This window comes from Dendroctonus ponderosae, unplaced genomic scaffold, assembly GCF_020466585.1.
Source record: "Dendroctonus ponderosae isolate FM_Combo_2020 unplaced genomic scaffold, Dpon_F_20191213v2 Dpon_F_20191213_2, whole genome shotgun sequence".
NCBI lineage: Eukaryota > Metazoa > Arthropoda > Insecta > Coleoptera > Curculionidae > Dendroctonus > Dendroctonus ponderosae.
This window is the reverse complement of record NW_026018165.1, coordinates 13639940-13660525: the sequence shown is the minus strand read 5'-3', so window position 1 is coordinate 13660525 and position 20586 is coordinate 13639940. Positions and strand designations below refer to the sequence as shown.

At 35.4% G+C, this 20586-nt stretch overlaps 1 protein-coding gene and 1 long non-coding RNA gene across 2 annotated transcripts in view; one reads left to right on the top strand and one right to left on the bottom strand.

Annotated features, from left to right (window-relative positions):
- Window positions 1-12179, top strand: part of LOC109544427 — a 31631-nt gene extending 19452 nt beyond the window's left edge. Inside the window, exon 3 of the long non-coding RNA XR_002172580.2 lies at window positions 12047-12179. This is a non-coding gene — a long non-coding RNA (uncharacterized LOC109544427). The remainder of the gene's footprint in view (window positions 1-12046) is intronic.
- The window catches only part of LOC109544419 (rap1 GTPase-activating protein 1), a gene marked incomplete in the record, with an annotated part of 120640 nt that overhangs the window by 12363 nt on the left and 87691 nt on the right, over window positions 1-20586 (bottom strand). The window contains 2 exon segments of the mRNA XM_048664228.1: window positions 1390-1525; window positions 2076-2326. Coding sequence (XP_048520185.1) covers window positions 1390-1525; window positions 2076-2326 — 387 coding nt within the window.

Below are 20586 nucleotides of genomic sequence, written 5' to 3'. Positions count from 1 at the left end.
AAGTGTTTGATATTTAAATTTCGCTTTCTGTGCCAAAACTATTCGAATTTCCCCGCTCACGTTGTTACGACTGAATCGAGTTTTCAATTCTCTATCCAACGATGCCAAAACGAATTCTGTGGCTCGAATGGTTCTTGAGAAACATCGAAAAAAGCAACGTCATGTTCAAGTGGATTTTGCAGCTCAAAAAAATCGACGCAAACCTAAAACTTCTTGAATTCAAGCATTTTTYGARAAARSTGCCAGCATTTCCTTATACTTCTCTATCCTATACTTCTCTCTAGAATAATGTACAAATGAGCGTTCTTGCTCATTTTGTGATAGTCCTGGCTGCGAAATATGGTTTAACAGCTGTTTTTATATCGATCAAGATCAAGGAAAATGAGGCGATAATAATCGCCCTTTTAAAAACTCCAACACCACGTTTGTTATGTTATAAGCGCAAAGGACAAACAATGAAAAGGCAAATTTGCGATGTTTATGGTTAATTTCACAATGGATGGTTTATTAAAAAAACGTCCTTCGACCGCACGTTTTTATTTAAATTAAGAGTTTTCTTCACCTAAACCGAACTGTCAGTAAAACACAATTAGTCCGATCGGCGGGCATTAAATTCCTAACGACTACGGCAATTAAAAAATCGCGAGTAGCAATTAATCCATGAATACTAATCATGAATAGTTCCTGCCTATGGAATGTGGGAAGTTTCCCATTCTCATGGTTCGAACAATAGGGGCACAGGCGCTTATTAAGGCCTTTTTGGCGTTTTAGATTACCCGTAGGCCGGATATGAGCCTCGAGATTTCCTTTCGAAAGGCCGCTTCTACTTGCCGATGGAACTGAGGGTAAATTTTCACTTAGGCAAAATAAACAAGAATTTTTAGACTTTATCACTATTGGATACATTTTCTGATTGAAAGTACAGTTGCAGGCAAAAGGAATTTTCAATTATTTTTATACAACAAATGTATACAGCTGCTTTGGTCAAAAATTCATCATATCTGAGTCTGGTAAAGCTTTAACAGATGAGTGATAACTAGTTATCTCAGAGAGCGAAACATTTCAATAGCGCAACTTAACACAGTGTTACCCAGGCCTATTTTACAGACTTTTTTATTTTTATTGAAAGTTTCAAAAGGTCTGCTGCAAGCCACATAACGCCGCCTTCTTCGGCGGGCAACGTAGGCGAATTATGATAAAAACGACTCGCCTTCATTGTATCTTTCATTGCTAGGTGTGCTACTCCTATGGGTGAGCCGATCATTGTTCGTCCGGTATTGTGGCGACACCATGACGAATGATTAAACTCACAGTTTTAATCAAAACTATTTTACTGCACATGCAGGCAGTGGATAGTCAACAAACCAATCAATTCCCAATTCAACTCACCCTTCCGACGAAAAATCGCCTGTAGCACTTGGCTGTGTCGTCAGTTTCGATTTTAGCTCTCCACGTCTGATGGGGAATGATGGGCACTCCCCGTATATCGCATTGCTCGTCATGGTCAGTTCCATCCACCCAGTACCTGAAAATTGAGTTAAAAGTTTCAGAATTTACATCACCCAACTCGTTTATTTACTGGGGTAGATGTAGGTGTTAGTAAAGGCAGAGTGGAACCATTTGGCATTTGCATAACAATCAACCAACGCACGCATTGCTTCGAGATTACACTAGGTGGCCAATTAGCTATGCCCAACTCTTTGAACTTTTTAAGACTCTTCAGATGATTCTGATTAACAGAAACAAATGTAGTTTGTTTGGGGGATTTCGACCGTACACATCACACCTTAGAACAACTATTTTGCATCGTTATCAAGCTCGAATAGTCGTCTACATTTTACATACATCGACAACGTTTCACTGAAGAATATCATGCGAGAAATCGCGTTGGACTTGTATATATTGCAAACCTGCTGTAAATATTAACACCATCCCGAAGCATTTCACATTGGCGTCTTTATGAGAAGCAATGCCTTAGACTGGCAAAATTCCTCCCAATTAGAAAAAAGTCCAGACAATTAATTGTGGAAACAATAAGGAATAGAAAACTAAAGAGAAAAAAACTGTCGACTTACCCTTTGGGTGGTCCAGGAATCATAGCATAGGGTCCCGGTCTAGCCAAAGCCTCCTGCAGAATCCTCCTCGCTTGGGGAGGCTGTTGTGGCGAAAGGGGCGGCGTAGTGCCCCCCAAAAGATGGGGAGAACCCGCTGGCGAGAACTTGATATTGTTGTTGTGGACGAGCCGCAAATCATCTTTGGAGTCTTGGTGTGGGGAAAGGCTTTCTTTGGGAATACAGCCCGTGGTTAGTTGTCGTTGGATAGGGGGCTGAAATCGCAAGAAAAACCATCCGTAAGAACTTGAAAATTTGCTCTAAATCTCGTGGGAGAAGCATTCAATTTACTTAAATAAAGAGTTAATTAAAATTGCAAACAATCATTGTTAAGTAGGTAAATCTATAGGGTCTGTACACAAGCGGGCAAGAAATACAATTCCCGAAATATACAAGCGATTTCTATTTAAGTATTAAACTATCCAGTAATATATCCAGAGTGTTAACCGATGTCGTGTTGCCCTCGGTTGGCACAACTGCGAAACTTTCCGAAACTGTCCCCTTTTTTGTCCGACATAATGAACCGTTCGAGGTTGGGGAATTAAATTTGTTCTCTTCGGATTCCCTGAAATTTCATCGGTTTTGCAGCCAGGTGGGCCAGGTTTGAATTAGTTTTACTCGTTTAAGTCGATCTAATTGTGGTTTTCCAAATGGCAATTTCCCTTTAATATTTTTTGAAGTAGTTTTATTGAAACTGGTCATTGCTGACTAACCATTCATTTACGTCTGAACATTTTTTACATAATTATTAATCGTCGTAGTGTTGATGAGTCAACCGAGGAGTTATGGAGCTTTGTTGTTAGCCCTAAAATGTTCATATTTTAAAAACAATGCACTTTACTGTACTTGCTAGTCTGCCAATTTGAACGTGTGAATGTCCAAAATCATGCTCGAAAAAGTTTCAGTTTAACCTTCATCATTTTGTAGCAAAAACAATTTAATTTATAGCATTTATTGAAATTAATATTTGAAATCAATAATATATTTCAAATATTCAATTGGAAATGTAAATTATTATGCAATTATAATCATGAAATTGCTTCGGTTCGAATGTTGGCTATTGGCAGATTTGCCCCTTTTAACATGTTTTCCACCACCATTTTCCATTTATATATCTTAATGCCGAATTAGACATTAATTACACCAACAAAAATCGACATGAAGCGCTTGTCACAATTAATTTCTAAGCCATTAAGCAACAATAAGCAGATTCAATGTTAAATCCGCTTTCCACTTCGTCTACCCTTGAAAACAATAACAATTCCAATAGATTTGCAGAAACAATCACGCCGCCTTTTGGCTGATCGTTAATAAATTGCTCATTCTTTAAGCTGTATTGTTACCTGTCTCTCAGATTAAGCAGATTTTTTCTAAAAGCAATTAAAAAATGTCGAAATTAATTACAGTTTTTTTACAAAACAATAAACTGTTGTTGATTTGGTGAGAACAGCGCGACACACTTCACAGACGAGAACAATTTAACAATACATTACAGAGAAAAAATTTGCTAATAAAATAGCGTTAGTGAATGAGGGGCTTTGTTAAAGTGCCACTGAAAACTAATAGACAATAGTATGAAAACAACTAATTAAAGAAAAGCAAGCTGATTTATCGGGAATGGGGGCTAGTTGTGAAAACGTTGTTCTTGAAAAATTGGGTTATTCTTGATTGGCCAATCACTCAATGAAAAAAATATTTTTCATTGAGTAAGTAGGGATTGAGTAGGGATTTAAAGAACTGTATTGGGCTTGACACAAAAGTTACGAAGTTAATTGGAGTAAAACATAAATAATTAGCACCATAAAATGATCTTAAAGCGAAAAACTTTCCGCACAAATTGCACATTTGCCATTTGGAGCTGTTTGTCTAAACGAGGTAGTTGTTGGCTAAACAAGGGCTGCTTCAACTGCGTTTTTCAATTTCCTTGCCTTAAATAGGTTCTTTGTTCCAAATTTGCGGCAGTGGATTTAGGTAAATGAAATCACGCTACAGGCTTTTGAGTCCCAGACCTTTCCATCGATTTTTCCAGAAACAGTCCCAAGACGAAGGAATGGCTGGAAATGCAAATGCGGCCAGAAAGGTCATCGGGCAATAAATGCCTGAAGAAATCAATTTTTCGACTGCAAAAATTGATGATTAGAAATCTACGTGACACAAGGAATGAATAGATATTTTAAATATTGATGAGAATAATTTAAAAAAATCACCTCCAACTGACGATATTGACTGCTCAAATAGGATCAATATTTAACAAAAGCCATTACATAAATAGTTCTACACATGACTTAGCGTTTGCGTTCCTGTATATAATAAATACTAATGTTTCTTTTGGCAATTAAACAATAAAACAAACAAATCCCTCTGACCTTACTTCATATCGATAACACTTCACATATAAATATAGCATTAAGGCGTTGGTGTGAATAAGGTTACGAGCAACAACCATTAATGAATTAGCAAATAAAAACAAGATTAATGGATTCCCAGTTTCCTTTTATGATGATCAGGATTTTCCCCCCCGACCTTTATAGGGCAAATTCCTCCACGTAATAGAGCACGGTTTTGCATGTTCACGTATGAACATCGCGTGCAAAAATAAGAATTACGGGTTTAAAACATCAGATCTAGAGGTTTGATGTTGTGTTGCTTCTGTTTAGCTGGTTAAATATGTCAAACCGTCTAATTTTCAAGTCGATAATCTATAAATAGGAGGATAAAACCAGCTACTGACAGATACGGGATGATGGCGCCTACGGATGTTATAAAACCCAGTTTAATTCAATTAAAGAGCGCGGAGCTCTTAACTAGATTTGCTGGTCGAAATAAATAAATGGATCACAAACAAATAATGGTTAGTTAAAGCATTTAGGCGACCATAGGAATTGCTAGAGTTTTATTTCAGCATTGCGCGCCGATAAGCTAATTTAGGATCGTATCGCTTTTAAAAAATTGAGAATAAATACACATACTCCCAACAGCTTAATTAAATTAAATAATAATAAATAAACTTAACCGAAAAATCGCAAATTCTCAAGAGTTTTCAGATAATCATTTTATTGATTAGAATTTTCAGAAATTCATCTTATTGATCAGTTGATTCCTAAATTTTGTTATGTTGTCCAGGGTAAAGCACAGGAATCAAGAAAAAGTGCACAAAGAAGTCGGAACTAACGTGACGTTAAAACAAGAAAACCCTAATACGTTTTAAATAAACGCAAAATAAGAAAATATTCGACCGATTCTGTTAAACAAAGTAGTCTCTTTCCACACATGGTCCAACAGCCATCGTCGCTTGTTAATAAAGCTCAGCTTAATACAATCAATATGCTTCAGTTAAAATCCTGTGGTTTAATTAATCTATTAGCGTTAATAGGTTGCACTAAAAACAATGCATGGTGATGGGGTAATTAAAATCGGTTAAATTGGAAAATCAAAATAATCAAATTGCGGTTAATGTGGACGAACCCAAAACCCACAACCCTATATAAAAAACATTGCATAAAAGAAATAATGCGTTAATCGACGTTATAACCAGCAGATAAATTAATAAACATTATAAATTAACATAATTTTTGCTGCTAACATGCGTATATGGCCGCTCAATCGCTCTTATTGGAAAACACTTTAAACATGAAAACTCATTCTATCAATATGTGAACCGTTAAGAACCATTTATTGTGCCACATGTGACGTTTACCCAATATTTGTAGCTATTATTATCAAAAGGTAGAATAAATCAAAAAGAAAAATATAATAATCCGTGTTTACCTCGGAAAAAGTTTGTAACTCTGCAAAAGTTTATTACTTAGGCACTTCTACCTCAATTGATTCAATCGATTTAGAAAATAATAATATAATTTGAAAACTTCCGAGTTCGAGTAATAAATAATTCAAGTGCCAGCTGGAAGAAATAGGAAAAACAAGTAGTGATCAAAAATAGACGAAACTGAAGCAAACTTTCTAGATTCAATATTTAAACATTGAAACATGCAAATATAGAGGTTTCAATTTTTATTTTCAAGAAAAATTGTTTATAATTCCATTAGCTCGAAAAGCAATTAATTTCTTCCTAGATCAACACAGACTATTCACAGGCCTAAATCCACAATGTAAAACTCACTCTTTTCTTTGGCTTAATCCGAAAGTCGTCCAGAAATGTGTCAAAACTTTTACCCCTCAACATACTCAACGTTTACTTTAACCACTAAGCACACAAACTACGAAATCACTACTAGCAATTTGTTCCTGCTCACTAAACATACAAACGAAAGACGATTTTTTTCGGTTCAAACCCTTAATTTCGTTCACTCATAGCCGAAGAAAAGGTCGCCCTCTAGCTTCCGGACAAATACAAGACTAGTTTTTCGTGAAGCGTCCCAAGTTATTTATCTAATAACTCGCTGTTACGTCAATTTGATTGGCTATTAGCTGGTGGTCGCTAAATAACAAACAAGGATTCCGACGTCTTTTTTATATATAGAATGAAATACAGTATAAACAGTGCGGTCAAACCAATAACACAATGATTTATTTTGGGTTAACGAGCTAGGAATTTGAGGGTTTTTAAAAGACCCCAAACACGGCTGTTTTTTTCAATTTAAACTCCGAATCATATCCCCTTAAAATTGTTAACATTATCATTAAGAAACATAATTGAGATATTATTTGCCAAAGATCAATATTGACCCATCCTATAAATCCAATTGAAAGTGGTGGCTAAATTTGGATCATTGTACTGCTTGGTCGCAAATAACTACAATCACATTCAGTTAAGAATTGTCTGCTAAAATGGTTTCAAAAAAGTTGTTTTCGTTTGTTCATTGATTTATTGATTATAGGCATTTAGCAGATGGGAGCCAGCTAGTAGGCAATAGAAGAAAGAATGAGTGCTAATTTAAGCAAATCAAGTTAAATAATGCGTTATTAGGTTATTCAAATTACTGGGAACGATCATAATATTGAACCAAAATCACTCGAACCTAAGATGAAAACCGTTTTATTGAACAGGAATTCAAATTTAAATTTAGTGCTCCCGAGTGTGCATAATCAGTTCCCCATCTGCTCCAAGCCGGGAAACGTTTGCTATCGATAGTCTGGAGAATTTTCGATACCGGGTAATATTTGGGTTTACAATGCGAATAAAAGTACTTTTACGAAAAAAACATGTTCAAGAAATGTATTTTTCACAGTATTTTAAGACATATTTTTAATTTTCAGGCCATAGCTTGCTATGCGCGGAAAATCGATTGCTGATGCTTCATAAGATTCTTGAATTAAAAGAGAACTTTAAGAAGTAAGTGAGCAATGCATTTCACCCGGGTTTAAGGCAACATTTTCTTTTTAGCGTTTTTGCTTGGCAAGTCGACATCTCCAGTTGAAAAGTGCTTAAATCGCGGAAAATAGTTTTCCCATCGAACCGAAATTAATTCGAGACCGCCCTACTAACTGCTTTGTTTCCCTGCACGAGAGTGCAATTATGCAATCTCCGCAAATGGAGACGAAAATTGCACAATTTAGTTCCGATTGTCTGTGCCAGCCAGATTCGTCCCTAACAATCGATTGCGAAAAAAGCAAATCGCAATTGCCCGGTTTGATCGATTCGTTCTCTAGGATGTTTTGAAACTCCCAAATTTTGGCGAGTTCCAGAGATCCAGATGATTACATATGTGAAAATCGTGTCGTGTTAATGAAAACAATTGATGTCGTTTATGCAGATCTCTTGTAATATCCATTATCAGCGAAGGAAAGAAATTTTTGAACCGCAACCAATTAATATTACAGCATGGCTGTTGAGTGGCGTAGCCGCGATAAAATTATGTAAGTAATTTTTTTACTGCTCCAAATTATAGAGAAACGTGATGCAATCTAACAAACTGGCTTCAAAGAGATACTACAAGACGGGACAATCCGCGGAAAAAATCACTTTTATCTCGGCCAATTCATCTGAAATGTCTCGAACGCAACGCTGCCTTTATCTACAGCTGGCGATCGACAACTTCTCTGTTTTTGTCTTTTCATATCTTTTTTACACGCTTTATCTTTAGGCTCATTAAATCTATCTTACTACGCATTGACTCTAAACAACATGGATTGCGCCCGAACAAAAAAAATCGGGTAAATAATCGGGGTTACTCAACTGTTCAAACATTGGCTGCATATTTCGGAGGGTAAACGTTCAATTGGAGAACAACAAATTTATCTTTCAACAGTCAACACTCTGGCTACTAATAATACACCATACCCAAATGTGCATTCTTCACAATCAGAGATAATTTATTGACAAAACCGTATATTTGGGCAATGACCGACCAATCTCCAACACAGAGCAACGTATCATCAAAGTCCCAATAATGCGACGCTTTGATGCACATGAAAATTAAATAGTTTTCTTTTTAGTTTCAGTATTTTTATGCAGTTATGATTAGAGTCTGCAAATTTGGCCCACTTTAAACAATAAAATGCGTAAATGTTTTGACTACTGGCTAAAAATGACCGTGAAACACTCTTAAATACATTTTCTTCAATAATTCATCTACTGTGCAACTTCAATAACAACTTCATAACATTGTCATTTTTATCATATACCTTATGAAGCATAAGCAACCATAAATTGCCGACCTTGTTAGTTAAATAGGTGTTTTTGAAGGCAGCCCAGCTGCAATTCGTTGGAACCCTATCATATAATATTTTGGAAAGTAGGCCGAAACGAACGAAACAAAATAAAGCGAACAATGTGCCCGAAAAGTGGGAAAACTACGCACAATGCAGACACTATGAAAACCTATTTACTTTGCGCGCTTAATGGAGACAAGCAACATGAGATAAAAATGCCACAATGGAAAGTTTATGGAACGAATTTTGTTGGGAAATTTTGACTGCATTCAATTGCAAATAGATTTTGGTTCAGTTCAGTTCAGCTTTAGATTCTCATCGAAATCTGCAAAGGAGTTGATTATTATAGTGGGCTATTTCGGTAATTTCCTGCACTCTTTGTTCTTTTCCCATGTAATATTAAATTCCATTAAAAGTGCAGTATTTGACATAAAATAAACTGCAATTCTGCATCATAGGAATATTGACATTCTGTATGCTCACATAAAAAAATGAAAAGGCTCACTATCGGTATGTAACGGTGTACTGAATCAAACATATCTTTTGTGTGTTTCCAATGAAAAATACGATTTTTTTCAATTCGGCTCAAAAAATGATGAATCTGCGTTTCCATCGTAGTTATAAATTTCGTAACACTGGTTGATTGCTTTATTGCGGAATTAATTAGAACCTGATTACTAAGTATAAATCTAAACTGAATTAGCTTTAAAAATACTCAAATGCTTCAACTCTTTTATACATTATCGTGATGTTCTCTTTTTCTTTATTATCATAGTAAGATATTTTGTCATCTTTCATCGTTCACGCCTATATATTAAATTTCATTAAGCATTGTTTGCTGAAACATATTTTGAATTCATACACACCTAGGTGCGAAAACATTCTGCATATTCAAATGTGTTTTTCATTTTGAAGCAATATTTGAGTTTCGGACTTAGACATGATTAACGTTATTTAAGAAAACAAATAAAAAATGGCAAATTATCATATAAAACACAATTGCAACTTCCCAAGTTCTCAAGAGGCACATTATTAATTAAACAACGGAAATAGAATTCGATACGTAAGTATAGGAATTTTGATCGGAATTATACCTAATAATTTTCGTTTATTTATTTTTTTATCTGGCCAAATTGACAAAAATTAAGTAAAGTTTTTTAAAAGAAAAGGCCATTTATAATTAAGTGACTAGTTTAGGAAAACTTTCCTCCAGTAAATTGTACAGAAAAAAGTAATATTTAAGTGGAAAACCATACATTGAAGTCCTGGCAGGAAGAGCTTTCTGCACGTCGAAAAGCTCATCATTTATTTGTCTTATTAAATTTAGAAGGATTCATTGAACGTCTTGGCCGAGCCGTAAAACGCCAAGAAACGTTGAAGTATATTTTCGAAATAAGACATTTATTTTTAGTGTAATACGTTTCCTGGATCCGTTACAAAATACCGACACGATTACATGAATAATGCGGAACATGTTCTGGTATAACATGAGAGAATAGATGCAGAAAATACAGACGCAAATATCGCAATTGTTACGTAGATACATCCTTTTTGTATACATGCAGCTGAGTATTTAGCAAGATAAGCATTAGGAAATAGCCTGGATTATTTATCGAACAAGAGCAAAGCAATTAATAAATTTAATGAGCGCGTTTTGAAAAATGTTCTGCAGTTTCACATGCGATATAATCCCATTGTCGTACGTTTTACAGCATACAAAAACAATGTGAAAACGTTTTACATATACGAAAATCTCCCACACGAGGCCCGATTCAATAAATACTTGTTTAGTAATATGAAATTAATCCTGCTAAATCATTTTTCGATCTAAATTAAACCCGTTGTTAAAATCGGGCATTTACGTTTAAATATTCAGAATATTTCACTACATTTACAAGATGATTTGATTAAGATGATTACCAACGTTACTGGAACAAAAAACCAGTACTTTCGTTAATATTAATGATCGTTTGAAAATATAATGTCTCTGAATTTCCGCGTTGTGTTACTCCAAAAAGACATCATTTCCTTGCTTCCTTAAGAAGATGTGGGGTATTTAAAGGGTTGATAAGCGTACTGCGGCTGAAGAGAGCGTAATAGGGGGAGGCATGAATTTTTTATTGAAACATTATTTAATTGGATATTCTTGGAAGACCAAATGTGGGACTTAGCTACCTCCGCTTTGTCTAAAATTAGACCACACTGAGAGTTCCACATGGATGGATTGAAGAAGTGATTTAAATTGCTCAGCGGATGTAATTTAAGACTTAAAAATAAGCAATAAAATCCAGCTTTTGACCTTCCAAGAAACATTTACCTGACGTTTGATTTAGCCTGTTTTCTGCATCTCAAATTTCACTGTTTTATTTCAGAATTTAATTCATGTCTTGTCCTTTATTTCTATTCCCCAGTTATATAAACTTCCTATATTCACATTAAATGACCCAATTTGACTGGAATAAACACAACTGGACATTTGGCATGGGATCAAAGAGTCAACATACATATTTCAATTTTGCAATGTTTATTTTCTGCTTCCTAAATCTCGCTCCTTCTGCTCTAGTTCATCACAAGGTCTGAAAGCAATCCTACCGCACTTGTTACTTTTCAATCAGCTTACCGGCAATTAAAATGACATAATATTAGCTAATAAATAAAAAACTGTGCATAAATTGTGGTCAAGGTAATCAATTAAAGCGACCAAACATTAACTAATCGATAAGCAAAGTGGTAATATAAAAATAGTGTGTCAATGTAATCGATATAAATCCTACACAAGTGCATGTAAGTCCGAAGTACAGTTACTTGCAAGAACTACTCGGTGACTGTGCTCTTTTCCACAGACTGCTGACCCACTAAGTAATCAAGAGGAATTTATTGAAGACCGAAGAAGAGGATAATTCTTCTCCGGTCCGACTGTGAGTGTGCACGGTCAGTGAAAAACGAGGTTTTTAACGGTGAATTATGTCTGGATGTTATAAAAATGCGCGATTAGTACTTGGGCATCAAATGATTTATTGAGTCTCAATGCCAGAAGGAAAAAGCCAAGAGTTTTTCCCTGTGATAATACTAATTTTGTTGCATTTACGCAATTTTCAATGATTTCTTCTTTGGACAAAAGCCTTAATAGCAAATTACAATGTCTGAACTTAATTGCAATTTGAATGGGGCTCGCAGCACAATAAATTATGTTTACGCAGTTAAATGATAAGTTTCCGGGTTTTTAAGTTAAAATGTAAACCAGTTCAAAGTTAGTTTTAGCACGTAATACAAAATACATGTTAATTTAATTATAGTCATTCTTAAATTGCTCTTTTTTTCAGATTCCAGCAATATTTGCGGTTTACTAACCCAAACTACAACGTGATTCAAACCGCCAAAAATCTGGTATTGTTATATATTTCAACCAACTCAACTTGTTAAAATCCTGCCAATTAAATAATTGTGAACAGCTGGTGTCAATAGTATTTGTTTCTTGTTAAGAGATTGTTTCAAGATTGCTGAAAATTAATGGCAGCCGAAGCACAATTCAAAGAATGTGAAGACTTCCATAAGCATACGTTTTCATGTCATCTATGACAACAAGTCTTTATTATTTGCATGAAATGAGTTGTTCTCTTCGTTGCTTCCATGTATGGTTTTCGCTAATTGGCATGAAACTCTTCCGGTTATAAAGAAGAAATTGTCCGGTATAAAAATAATGAATTAAGCCGATTACATTCGAAATTTGTATGAAAGTAAAAAACCAAGTTTATCAAAAGAAAAAATACAATCTAATGAAAATCCTAATTGCTCTACTTTTTAAACTTTAAACTAAATGCTGATTTAATCAATGTTCGTGTACTTTTGCGCGGTTTTTTTTCCTGAGACTGAAAAGCCCCGGAGGTATTGGCACGTAATCCACTATTTAAAATTACTCTGTGAACTTAGCGGTGACTCATGGTGGATTTAAGGCTGCCAGTCCTTCTTCTTTACAAATCGATTTGGAAGTAACTGTATTTGTGGATTGGGAATGGAAAAAAAATTGTAACCAAGTTGTTCTTGTGTTTTCGAGTACAGCGAAGTTGCACAAACATACAAAACCAAGAGTATGAAGATGAACATAAATATAAGATTGTTATAAAGTTGGGGCGAAAGTTCGGTTTCAACTGTATTGAAGCTGAAATTTTCAATAAATTTGTTGGTGTCTTTCAGTCAATGCCGCTTTAGATCTTGTTGCAAGTAACAAATTATGCAAATTTGAATTCCGATTAGTCGCATCAACTGTTCATTCCATTACCGTAAACTGTTGATTATGAAAAAATCAATCCGTTTGAAAATTATTGTGTCCTAAACCATATTTCCACTGGCCAAGCATTTTCGATTCGTTTATACCTTAGGGCCTCTTAATGGTTTGCATATTGGATCCTTGAAAGTCTGCGCACCGAAGGCTCTGCGAATGGGAAAAGCATGGTTTGTTTGTATCGTCGTGCACCACGAAAGAAAGGAAGCGAAGGATAAAATTGAAAAAACGAATGACTGCCCGACGTTTCTTTGAAGTCTTTTTGAATTGTTCCGCTAAAGTAAAGCAGAAACTCATTATAAATGCCACATTGTTTGCTTAACCCTTTCGTTTAAAGAACTCGCCCGATAAAACCTCCCACGATTGAGTACAAGGATTTGGATAAAAAGGCAGTGGATTTGGCCATGGCAATCCCAATTTTATTTGATTTGAGTGTGGTCTAGGCCAGCTTGTGTGCGGAATTTCAATTTTCCATCTAATGGCGCATCGAATACAAAAATATCAAGACATTTTAAAAATATGTGCTAATTATTCAGTAAAGTTGTGAAAACTTTACAACTGCCATTTCATAAAAATGAGAAAGTCTCTCTAATGAACTTTCTTTTTCTGTATGGAAAGTTTACCATGACTTTTTATTGCGACCTGACTGACAAAACTTCTTACATACATATTTGAACATATGAGTTTTATTGGCTTCACTGTTGCAAAGAACAAATAAATTTAGATTGCAGCGGATTGACCTTTAATTAAACAACCAAACTTTTTTCAAACTCGGTCAGTAAACAGTGCTGTTTAGTTATCGTAACAAGAATGTCGGCTTTGCATGTAGAATAGGATGTCTGTTGTAACCGAAACTTTTGGCTTCAAATTTCCTAACAGATAGCGTAACTCTCTTCTAACCAGACATTTATTACGCGGAGTTTTTAATCTTAAATGAACCACCTTCCTCTGAGAGTGAAACACACACAGCGCTCCGAAAATACAGCAAATGCAAAGAAAACCTAAATAAATTGCTGCGAATTTATTTAATTAGAACTCTGTTTGCTGTTTAGTATTCTTATATTTTCCTATGCAGCAATATCAATCAACTTTTATCTCACACATTTCCGATTAAGGAGAAAACTTTTTTTCGACAATTTGCGAGCATCTTCAGAGGTGGATCATCAATCGTGTAGTTTTGATGATTTGAGTAGCTCTGATGGTTACAAAGGCCTTTAAGCTGAGGTCTGTTAATTAAAGCAGTTGATGCAAAACGTCCATTGAATTTCTGGTCGAATTCCTGTTCTATGGTTTCCAAAGCACAGGAAACGTACGTGGAACTAAATCCAGTTAACTCATTTCAATACCGATTCTTACTTCCTGTGTAATCCTACGCGTAAATGAGTCTTATCTCGATAGTACTTTGCATTTGAATAAAGGAATTGGTTTTAATCTGCTTTAAAATCTGGTTCCGTATACAAAGAACGCTTTTACTGCCGGTCTAGAATGGCCAAAGAACTGGAATCAGGGCAGTGCAATTTATGCATTCGATACCCGAACTGTTAAAGACTTTTGGAAAAACCATAGATTAACTCTGGGGGAAAAATGCTTTTATAAAACCTATATTTCCTCTGCAAAGAAAATTGTAATATGTTTACAAAAGCAAACAGTTTAATAAATGTTCGATGAATTTCTGTCTGCAATTATGCTGTAGGGGCAAATAAAAACTTTTTATTGCTACATTTTCGACAACTTTAGCGATTGATACAGTGAGGACACGCAATGAAATAAAATGCGAAATTTATGAGCCCAATTCCGTAATTTTATCCGTCTGTGCGAAAGGGGTTAGCCTTGTGACCTCAAGTCTGAGTCATCGAGCTCTAATAAAACACTTGTATACGGAAAGGTCTGGACTAGTTGAATTATTTGAGGTATCCACGAAGAGGTAATTAGTATGGAATGAGCCAATTGTTTGGACTAAATTGGGAAGTTCCTGAAATTTATCAGACAAAGTGCTGGGAAAATTCAAATGTTAAATTATTCTGGCTGAGGCGAACGAAATTATTTAAAAAAATATATTCAAATAAATTCAAGCGAAGTAGCGACTCTTTGTGATACACCACCGATCAGTTGGCAAGTTTGCGCTTTGAAGGGTAAAGTTGCCGGGGCAATTCGAAAGTTGGCAAAAACGCACGCTATGTTGGTAAAGGTTTTGCTATTCTTTTCATAAAAGCACTTTGTTCGATATTCGATTTTGTCCGCCGTGTTGTGGCTGCATAAATAAACTTGCTCCAAAAGTTGCATTCAAAACGCATCAGCCAGAAGAACTATTTTGCCGCACGATTCCATATGGGGATCAATAAAATGATGCTCATATAACAACCCCCTATAAATGCTTTACCAAGTGATAAGATGATGTCCTTAAGGGTGTAAACCAGAGTTTTATTGTTCCATTCCGTTAGATAGGCCCACTTTCACAGTCTGAACACGCCATAAAATAAAACGTCACCATCAATTCACTGGGATTTTCCTAATTTTATTTTGCCGGCAAAGGGGATTGGTATGTTCGTTACCAAAATATGACTCAGGCCTGAATAAATTAAGGCGACAGAAACTTCTCCACTTTCGAAATTGACTTGGAAATGAGCAATTTGTACGTCTATAAAATTAAATTCGGGTCAATATTTATTTCAGCAGTTGGCATTCGTTCACTTTAAGTTTTGCTGTTTTCAGTAAAAGCTTTCTTGCTGAAAAAAAATACCTTTCCTGCGAATTGGGATGTTATCAACTGTCTTTTGACATCAGTTTTCTACACTTGAGGGATATTTGCTTTGCTTTTGTTCTAGTTGAATTAAAATATCAAAAGAATCACTAGAAAGAAGGAAAATTTCGAATGAAAAACATGTATCAGCTGTCCGTTTGGCTTGATTTGTTGGGCTCTATAAGCCGTGTTGTCAACCGACTTATACCCGTATAAGAAAAACTGTCATTACCAGCCTAACAACAGATTTAAACGCCTGCTGGCAGGAATAGCACCATGGGAAAATTAACACGGAATTTATTTATTAGTCGCGCAACGACATTTGGGAACCGTTATTTCTAATATTGTTGATGGTAATTGTGATAAGTGTTCTTCTGACTTTCCCTTTCTCGACAGGCGGATGTTTTCCGCTTTTTTTCCTACAGCCCTAAACATTCTACATGATGAAAATACAAATGATGACTTGTTGAAACGGCAAATTGGTAAACCGATGAAAGTATGCCCAGATCCGAATCCAAATTTCACCCAGTAGTAGAGGCCAATCAACTTAAGGCAAGTTCTTTAGTGAATTCTTCTGGTACTCCAACAATGTGCCATAAACGAGTACCTTAATGAGATCTTTTGTGTGCAAATTGAACAGCGCGGCCGTTTTAATTACAGTTTTATTTTAAAAAGAGAACAATACGCGCGGCACTGATGGTTGAAGGTCCGTAACATACACTTATTTCAAGTGTTTCTTCAAGAATCCAAATAGCCTTTACTTACATAAATGTATTTAATTCTTTCTCGTCGTTGCGAGTGCTATTTTAAAATGTCAATTGTTTTTCTTTATTTGAGTCGTCAGATTGTTTCAAGATTTTATGCTGAGATTTCTTCCAACGCGCAAATTTGCCTGTAAACGTGCTCAAAACAATATGTCTAGCTCWCTATATTCCTTTCGCATAATMTCCCTCGCAAAACACTTTTTTTACACGGTCCTGTATTCAAGGCAGGAAGAACGGCTCGTGCAGGACAACAGTTCATTTTTTTAAAAGGGATTAAGCAGAATCCGCTCAATAAGTAGATGGAAACGGGGACAAACGTATTTAAATATGAATGAACGTTACGTGTCTTAGTCGAAAATAAGAAGATTACACGGGAAGGTCCAGGCAGACGGTTCTTGAAATTAATTTAAGCTCCACTCATACAAATGCCATTTTTTTATACAAGGATGTTTTGTCTTAAGAGCCCGTCAGTTACACATTGTCCATTTTAAGAACTAATCAGTCAAAAGGACCGGGAATAAATCAGCCGCATAATTCACCCTAAATTATTGGCAAAATATTTCAATAAAGCAATATAACGACCGTTGGAGAAAACAACCCCATAAATTAGTTCACTATTATCGGATAAACAGTTCGTTACTAATGGACTCGATTTGTCAGACAACAGATAAGAACGGGAGGAAGACAAAACGCTTCTTCGGCGAACTGCCGGGCAAATTAACCGGCCCAGTGAATTTATCAAACCTTGGAAAAGTGGGTTGAAGAGCATCGGAGATCACTCCGGAACAAAAATAGAGACATTAATAAAGCACACAAAAGTTCAGCTTTCTCAGCCAAAATGAACTTTAAAGTTATGGAATAGGAAATGGAGCAATGGTTTTTCAGGCTGCAATTAAGAATAAAATAGAAAATACAGTTAATGATCTGGGGCATGCAATTAACCTTCATAGTTTCTGGTTGAAAGTTCAAGGAAATATTTAGAACACTGATACATTAATACAAATGTTTCCAAATTAAATTAACATTTTAACTGAACTTTCCTAAATAAGTGATTTGGTTGATAAATATTGGAGTTTAACGTAGGTAAACCTAATTAAAACTGCTAATATCTGCAAGAATCTTTAAATCATGCACCGGCATTTAACACGGTTCTTTGGCAGGTTTAATTACTTGAGAAACGCATTGCCTATTAAGGCCCTTTTATAGATTCATAAAAGACGGAAAATCAGAAAGAATGTTCTTTTTATCGTTGATTTTTGCTTCAGTTTTCAAATTAATTGGGCTGTTCGTGTTGGAGTTGAAAAAGCTGTCCTTATTTTTTTATGTTAGTCAATTATATTTTTTTCGGATTCGTGCGTAAATCTCGTTGGTTTAACCACCATAAGTATGAGCTAGTCGAATTTCACTTTACCATGTCAAAGATGTCATCAGAAAGCGTTTGATCGCTCCCTGATACCAACATTAACAATTCACATTTGAAAAATCGAAAGTGAACGTCAATTATTTTTTATTATCGAGTGGTTTTTGCACAAGTTACACGATCCAAGTAATGGCGTTGGTCAATGCACGTTTACTATACTAATAAGGACTTAGGAAATGAACGCTAACTTTCACTTCACTGCTTTGAATGTTATTAATCGCACTTTTATTAGAAATGCAAAGGGAAACTTACACATACATGTCTTATACTTATTATGGCATATTTAGCACCTCAATACGAGCCTAAAAAGGCAATATTTAATTTAAATAAATAGAATAGACAGAAATCTTGAGCTTAGGATGAAAGAATACTAGAATATCTATAATTACTAGAAAATATTTTGTCTCAAACTCTGACTGAAAGTTTAGAATTTCACTTATTTCGAGTGAATAATTGTTTCGCCAGACTAAGGATTGAAGAGTATGCTTGGGTAATAAATAAAACGCAATTTACATTGAAGCATCTGATATATCTTGAAGTTAGCTTTCGATTCTTGGATTATAATTTATCAAAGCGCTTAACCTTATTGCATTTTAATGTACAGGATGATCAAGTATCGACGGACCGACGGTATACTTAACTGAAAAAAAACCGGCAATTAGCTTTGGAAGTTGCAAATTTTCAACATTCAGTAACGAAATCTGCATGTTTCGATGCTTGATGTTTAGGAACCATAATTCATTTTAAATTGTCGCTAATAGCAAGATTAAATTAAAAACCATTCGGCGTTTGCAGCGCGTGATAGGTTAAAGTTGTCTTAAAATCATCATCTTGTATTTTCTTTTCATCTAAGTTCGTGACTCAATTTAGTATACGCAAAGAAACAACGCAACTTTTGCGGAGAAAACACAAACCAAGATTTCAGAGGCTTAAAATTAATTTAAAATGAAAAATCTGGATGCGGTAGAATCCGATGAATTATCCACATAGTCAGGCTTGTCAAACAGCGAGTTGCCCTTAAAATCACTGTAAAAACGGAAGTGTATTTGATGAGAAATTTCTATTACTTATGGACAAAATTGGGCACTTCAGATGCTTGTCTGCTAAATTAACGACGATTAAGAAACTTCACTTTCTTGTGAATTATGTAACGTTTTCAATTCAGTGAATAATCATTAATGAATTTACACAACAAATCTAGCAAAAAAGTTAAAAGAACATCAACTTCTTCTACACATATGCATATGATTTTCAGTGTTATCTAATCTTGACACCTTTCACTCTAGCTTATTAATGACCTGGATTGGTTATCCTAGAACTGTTCAACTTAATGGAAACGATCCCTACACATTCCCGAATAGTTGTAGAGTGGAAATTCTTCCAGCTGGTAGAGTTTAGAACGTCAAGTGAACGCAGTAGTTTATTAATGACGTTAACGGAAAACTGGCTAACGACTTTCGGTAACGGTCTACTGTTCACTAGTAACAACCCCATTTCCTCTATTATTATTCCACGTTAACCACCTGCCTCGATTACCCCAAGTTTTCAAAATTAAAACAAACAAAACATGGCGTTCTATGCGTTGTCTCGGTGCATCGCGAAGCAGGCCGTAAAAATAATAGAACTCGTTCTTTCGGATAATGGAGGCTTTTAGGTTTGGGTAAGGAGTTTCGAAAGAGTAGCTTCATTTAGGGGCATTCGTGTATAAAACTGCCAAGTTGCCGAAGTGCTTAAATTCGCGAAAGTTCCATGTAAGTAATTGGCAACCTTTCTCGAAATAGAAAAATGCTATTTATATGCAAGACATCCGGAAATAGTGTGTTCAGACGGCTTGAGAGGGCGATTCTCTATATAAAAATGATGAAAAAAGTCAGGGCAATATGTCCGGAAATGCTGTCTAAGGGATGAGCCATCCCATGAATCCCAGGCAGGAAATATGTTGTTTTTTCTCTGAAATGGAATTTTACTTTGTTGAATAACTAGTTTGGCAGGAATGAGCGTTTGATTTTTGGCAAAATTGACTTTGGGATAATTTAGGACATTCCCTTCAATGACCAATACCATTTGAAGCAGTCAAAGTAGCAATTTTGTTGATAAAGACTATTGAACACAATAGTAGCACGGTGAAACCAACAGATACCATCAGCTAGTTATTTTTAAAAGCCGTTAGCTGAGAGCTAGAATAGTTTACTGCAATAATAATTATTTACTAAATCAGTTAGTGCCTGTTAAGTGAAACTGGGAGGTATTAAATTTAATGCGGCAGTCGTGACAATATTTTAAAGCTGTTTGTTCTAATTTATGAGCTTAATTACCTAATATCACGCTCTTAAACAAAAACTGCTATTAATAACTGATATATTCGGTTGTTCACCCTATACGATTTGTTTGGATGCTTAAACAAACAGGGAGCCAAAAAAGCTTCAAATAAAACCTTCCATATTTTATCACAGATGCAAATTTGTTTTCTTCAATTTTATTAAAGCTTACTACCAAGGGCGGATCCAGGGGGGGGGGTCATGGGGATCATGACCCCCTAAATCAATTCTCTATCCAACGATACCAAAACGAATTCTGTGGCTCGAATGGTTCTTGAGAAACTTCGAAAAAAGCAGCGTCATGTTCAACTGGATTTTGCAACTCAAAAAAAAAACCAC